The sequence below is a fragment of the Cornus florida genome, unplaced genomic scaffold (assembly GCF_030987335.1).
Source record: "Cornus florida cultivar Cherokee Brave unplaced genomic scaffold, ASM3098733v1 CherokeeBrave_3.0.0_Hap2_Chr04, whole genome shotgun sequence".
In the NCBI taxonomy this organism is placed as follows: domain Eukaryota; kingdom Viridiplantae; phylum Streptophyta; class Magnoliopsida; order Cornales; family Cornaceae; genus Cornus; species Cornus florida.
In genome coordinates this window covers 61,216,570-61,223,231 of record NW_026775574.1, presented here as the reverse complement: position 1 = coordinate 61,223,231, position 6,662 = coordinate 61,216,570, and the positions used below count along the sequence as shown (strand labels likewise).

Sequence of the window (6,662 nt, the reverse complement as noted above, 5' to 3'; positions counted from 1 at the left end):
ATAGATTTTGTTTTTTTAAAAGTAAGGGCAAATTTGTTATTAACAAAGTTTCATTAAAAATGCTAGCCTTTCCTCCCATTTTTGAGAGGGTAGCAAAACCAACTCATCAAGCTTTAATGTATCCCTCCAATCATTCCATTCCCTTTCTTTTCCTTCCAAAATTTATACCAAAATAATAATAATAATAAATAATTAATCTCTCTATTGTTCCATTTCTTCCCAACTAAACTGGCCCTTAACAAAAGTCTCTAATGCAGTGAAGTCATTATATTAGTGCAACACATGAGCTTTTTCGGATTTTTCTCCATAGTAGATATTGTGGGTATATTACTTTTTTTTTTTTTTCCTGAATGGTGAAAAAATTTATTGATACAGAAGAACAGTATAGTACAAAAGATAAGTGATCTTCTAAAAGAGATCACAAGAACAAGAAGCCAAATATAGTCTATGGCATACCCTAAAACCAAATACGAGACAAGAAAAAACTACTACATATCAGAAAGTAGCCTGCAAGTCCACTACAAAAACATTCTGAGAGCTTAAGCCTTCAAGGAAAGCTTCCCTAGCTATTTCAGTAGCTATAGATGATTGACCATCGTAGAGCACCTTATTCCTGTGATTCCATATGTTCCATATGATGGATGTGAAAAAACACCTTCATGATCTTACTCCTTATAGCGCGAGAGGACTGTGAAATGAACCAATTAGTGGCAGCCTCAAAATATGGAAGGAGTAAAAGCTTATCGCATTTACACACATCCTTAAACCATTGCTACACCTGTTGAGCAAATGGACAAGACCAAAATAAGTGATTATTTGAGTTTTATAAACAAATGTACAGGCCTAGAGAATGGGTAACCCTAAACACCTTACATACTCAATTGAGGAGTGACCCAAGCCCATTAATTTATCCCATTCCCATATACCTTAAAACTTCAAGGTAACCACCGTTGTAGTAGAGCCAACACATAGTGGTTTTCTTGGAAAATTCGTCGATTTCATTCATTCCAATTTCCACACATTGAATTTTTTTTTCTTTCATTTTTCCTTTCGTTCATTCCAATTTCCCTCCATTCTTTGGTGTATTTATTTGAGATTGCTTCATAATAAATCTAAACAATCAAATATTTTTTCCTTCTTCAATCATTGATTCAGAATTTTGTTTGAAAGATGTGCACTACAGTGCAGATTATGTTGGGATCATTGCGTTAATTTATGTTAAATCAAAGCATTGGATCTTTCAAGCCAACCTTGCTGTTTCCTTATATGTTTTATTAAAAATTTAAGGAATTATGTTTGAATAAATCACAGACATGGCCAATGTAGCATGGCGTGTGTATTATACATACTGATCTAACTAAACTTTTCTGCTTTTTTATTCTTGTAAGTAATTGAATCGTGTTCGGCTTCTAAAAACCGTAGTCCTTTCTAAGTGCAGAAAGGAGGGTGAGTGTCGGGCGTTCCAGGAACTGCTGTCATTCTAAAGTGGATATCCGAACAATTATCCAAAAGGAGATTGTAGGGATCAGGCGATTGTACGAAGGACTGGAATTACCACCTTCGGAGGTTCTTTTTGCCTTGAAAAAGGACTTTTGGACTAATCTATGGCTAGTGGAAATGAAAGCAGTATTGAAAGTGCAGGACTTCAAAGTAAAGTGCTGGAAATTAGAAACAATAAGTGCAGGACTTGAATTAAATATATTGAAGGTACATTACATGAACATAATTATACATGAATGTAAAGAAATTGAAGTGCTGTTGGGCTGTGTGATTTGAACAGGGTTTGCAAACTAGCTCTAAGTACTCTATTTATAGAGCTTTCCATGCATGCAGTAGCTTGATGTGGCAATTCCAGCGATTTCCACGTGGCCAGATTTTGGACTGCGAAGTGCCCCATGATCTCTTGGCAGTTGTAACTTCTTCCTTCCATCTTCTCCCTCCTCTGTTACAGACTTCAGCCATGTATATATCTTTTAAGTATGATTGCAAAATTTGTTCTCCATAATTCCCATATTTATGTATACCCCTGAAGTTAAATTTCCATTTGTCCTTTTAATAAATTAACATTTGTCCCACGATTTCTCATTCTCTTCTTTCAGACATGATTTAATTGAACTCGTTACCCATATTCTTTGACAACTACTTCAGTTAGTGGTAGCAATTGAATAAAATACCACCACCTTCAATTGATGTACCTTTGTTTAGCCAAGTGTCCCACGATCCTTGTAATCCCTTCCTTCTTTAGAGTCCTTCTCTCCCTCTAATTCCATATACCTTGCACATATATAGAAGTTATTCCAAGATCCACGTTTCCCTCATTTGACTGAACTTTCCTACTTGAGTCTTCCATAAACATCACGGCCTCCTGAATTTTAGCGTCTTCTTTACGTCGTGGGTTGGTCATCCTCAATTCCTGTAACTTCTCTTCGTCTAATTCAATTCCATATACATCATACAAAAGGAAGTTACTTGTAGACCCACGTTCCCTTATTCTTTGGATAACTTCTTCCAGTTAGACTTTTCTTTCTGATTTTAGAATCCATGGCGTCATGTACTCCTTTACTTTAGCAACTCCTCATCGTGGTTGTATTTTTAGTACAAATATATATACATACATATATATATATATATATATATATATACAAGCTTGCAAGAGAAAAGGAACGTGGGATGATTTGTATTTATGGATGCATATATATATACAAGCTTGCAAGAGAAAAGGAACGTGGGATGATTTGTATTTATGGATGCATATATATATATATGCATCCATAAATACAAATCATCCCACGTTCCTTTTCTTATATATATGCATCCATAAATACAAATCATCCCACGTTCCTTTTCTCTTGCAAGCTTGTATTTTAACTTAGCAAGTTTAGTAACTGAATATCTGCCAAAAATCCCTACAAAGTAGGAGAGATTTTTGGCACCACGTTCTCTTCCTTGCTTTGTCAACTTTGGTCTTGCCATAATGGGAAACCTCTAATTACTTAGGAAAACATGATTTTTACCCATAAACCTTCCATAACAACAATTCTTTAAAAGAATTGATATACTATGGCAAGTTCCATCGAACTCGCCATGTGTTGAGAGCCAATTGGTTGAATTTGTCTTGAATAATTGCATGAGGTTGCATGTATGGTAGTCTTTCCATGAAATAATCCTTTTTCTAAATAAGAGTATGTGGACCCTTGTTTTAAAGATGGCAAGTCCTCATAGGACTTACCTCTTTTCTTTTAAAATAGAAAAACCCCACATGGTAGGATTATACTGACCCACTTGTCTAATTACTACGTAATATTACATAGCTTTTAATAATAATTCATAAGAGTTGCGATCCAGCGTGGTAGGTTCCATTGGAACTCGCCAGATGTCCGCCTTTCCATTAGGCCAAAAATAATGGAGTAAAAATATGCCCCCAAAATTCCATGCCTTGTGGAACAACTTGATAATAAGGCATGGGATTTGAATTCCGCCATCATGAAGAAGAAAAAAAAGAAATTGAAGAAGAAGAAGTGGAAGTGGAAGTACTGGAAGAAGGAGAGGATGTTTTGTATAAAGCAAAGGGATAAGGAAAAGTTTTTCAGGTACTTTCAATATGGCTGGACTTAACTTGGAATTGCTAACATAGAAATGCATGTATATACAAGTGAGATGAGTAATTTCCAGTATGAATAAAACCTGGACTATGTAATGTAGCTACTTCTCAATGAAATGCTCCATACTTAGGAAATCAGCTGATCTTAGAAATTCCGCTAAGTCTACTTCATAACTTTAGCCAATGTACTTTTCCAAGTACTTAGCTTTTCCTTCTTAGAATGGCTGAAGTATGGCCATTACGCTTCCTTTCCAGCTTTTCGGTTTACTTGGAAAGGAAGCTACCAGCTAAGTTACGTGGCTGGTGGAATTATTCCGGATTTCCAGTTTTCATAGATGGAAGGGTGATACTCTTCCAATATACCCCATTCATAGGATGCTTGTGGGATCCTCCATCTATGTCCATTAATCTATAAGCACCTTTTCCAAGGATTCGTTCCACCAAGTAAGGACCATTCCAGTTAGGGGTCCACTTTCCATACCCTTTGTCTTTGACTCCTGGTGGAAATCTGACTTGCCATACTAGGTTTCCTTCAACAAATGTATTTGTCTTAACCTTCTTATTGTATGCCCGCATGACTTTCTTCTTTTGAGTAATAATATGGTCTAAGGCATTAAGATGAACTTCATCAAGGTTTTCCAATTCCACCAACATGGCATGGTTATAATTTGCTAGAGTGAGCCTATTTTGGAAAGCCACCCTTGCAGACCTAATGGTCATTTCTATTGGAAGAACGACATTATGTCCATATGTAAGCATATATAGTGTGACACCAATACTTGATCTTTTTGAATTTTTGTAAGCCCAAAGAGCCTCAGAAAGTAGGTGATGCCACTCCCTTGGATGGTTCTCAATCATCTTTTCAAGGATGTTGAGAGTTACTTTGTTGGAAGCTTTAGCCTGTCCATTTGATTGGACAAAATATGGAGTGGAACTGATCACTTGGACACCACACTCAGCACAATAATCAAGAACTTGGTTTCCAATAAAGGAAAGGCCTCTACTAGTGGTGATAGTTTTTGGAATTCCAAACCTATGAATAATGTGCTTCTTAATAAAATCAATCACTGTTAACTGCTCATAAGTCTTTAATGGAATTGCCTCCACCCATTTTGTAAAGTAATCTGTTGCCACCATAATATGAGTATGGCCATCTGTAGATGGTGGTGTTAACTTTCCAATGAAGTCCAAAGACTATCCTCTGAATGGCCATATTTTCACTATTGGTTGTATGTTTAAAGCTGGAAGTCTTTGGACCGGGCTATGTTCTTGACATGCTGTACAAGTTTTTGTAAACTCTATGCAGTCTTTTAATATACCTTCTCAACAGTCATCTCATTTTGATTCTCGCTTAATGTGCTCCGCATATTCCAAGGTGTGATTATGCCATCACTCTCATAGAATCATTCCTACCAAGGCATCTTAACAAAAGTCCATCTTCTTTACTCTTTTTATAGAGATCTCCATCAATCAAAATATAATGAGGTGCCAAAAGCTGAACTCTTTTGTCCACATTTGCACTAAGATCCTGCAAGAAATGAATAATTGGTGTTCTCCAATCATCCAAGCCTAATCCATCTATATTAACTTTAAAAATCTCCCATGTCTTCTTGGCAGGTTTGAATCTTTCTGGCTCGTCAGCTTAGAATGACTTGCCATCTCATGCCGTGACTCTATAGAAGGGCGAGTCCTTCTTCTGATTATGATTAAGGTCTCTTCTACACCCAGTGGAACTTTCACTCGAGAGGCTAGTTGTGTTAGATCATCAGCCTCCGTGTTCAAATGTCTTGGCCAATATTTGAGTTAGAAATCATCAAATTGGCAAAGTAATTCCAAGGCCAAAGAATGGAAAGGCCTTAAATGCCAGTTGAGACATCTATATTCTTTAGAAAGTTAGCTAAGTATCAAGTTGGAATCTCCAATAATCTGAACCTTCTCCACCTTTAGCTTTAGCAGGATTTCTAACCCAATAATTAGTGCCTCATACTCAGCTTGGTTATTTATACACTTGAAATCCAAGAAAAAAGAAAATGTGGTTTTTCTTCCCTTTGGTGAAATGATGACTATTCCAGCTCCTCGTCCATCACGAGTGCTTGATCCATCAAACATGAGAGTCCAAGATGTATAGTTAAGGTAGAGATTATCCACCTCGTCACATACTTCTGAATCTATCTTGGTAGAAGGATGATCTACTAGAAATTCTGCCACCGCCCTTCCTTTGACTGCCTTTCATGGAATATACTTAAAGGAAAACTCCATTAAGCCCAATGACCACTTCCAAATACGTCCAATGATCGAAGGCCTCGAAAGCATATACTTAATCAAATCTGTTTGAGAAATGATATACACAACTACTGGCAACATGTAGGTTCTTAACTTCATAGCCGCATAATATAAGGAAAGACACAACTTTTTAATAGAAGTATACCTACATTCCACTGGAGTAAGCAACCTACTTAGATAATAGATGGCTTGCTCCTTTCCCCATTCATTATTCTTAGTTAGAAGGGTTCTAATTGATTCATCAGTGGCTGATAAGTATAATTTTAAAGGCCACTTTTTAATTGGAGGCATTATCACTAGAGGGTTGGCCAGGTAGCTTTTCAAACCTTCAAATGCTTACTGGTGCTTTTCTGTCCACTTGAATTCTTCAGCACCTTTCAATTTCAGTAATGGATAAAAAGCATGAGTCTTTCCAGCATGGTTGGTAATGAATCTCCTTAAATATCCAACCTGGCCAAGAAATCTTTGTAATTCTTTCTTAGTGGCCGGTGGCTTTGCTTCAATAATTGCCTTTGCTTTATTTTGATCTATCTTAATACCTCTTTGGTGGACTAGGAAACCAAGGAAGTTTCCAGCTGAAACCCTAAAAGCACACTTCAAGGGATTCATCTTCAACTTGTGTTGCCTTATTCTTTCAAAAGCCATCTTTAAATTATGGAGATGTTGAGCCTTGGCCAAGGATTTGATGACTACATCATCAATGTAGACTTCCAAGAAATGGCCAATCATGTCATGGAAAATGCCATTCATGGCCCTTTGATATGTTGCTTCAGTATTC

General features: G+C 36.7%; 1 protein-coding gene across 1 annotated transcript; it reads right to left on the bottom strand.

The window, feature by feature from the left end:
• Positions 1-3,910: 3,910 nt before the first annotated feature.
• Positions 3,911-4,738, bottom strand: LOC132305027 (uncharacterized). The gene has a single exon (XM_059802711.1). The coding sequence runs from the start codon at positions 4,736-4,738 to the stop codon at positions 3,911-3,913; it is 828 nt and encodes a 275-aa protein (XP_059658694.1).
• Positions 4,739-6,662: the final 1,924 nt, after the last annotated feature.

Coding starts and splice junctions, on each gene's coding strand:
- LOC132305027 (XM_059802711.1), bottom strand. CDS start 4,738: ATGGTGGCAACAGATTACTTTACAAAATGGGTGGAGGCAATTCCATTA.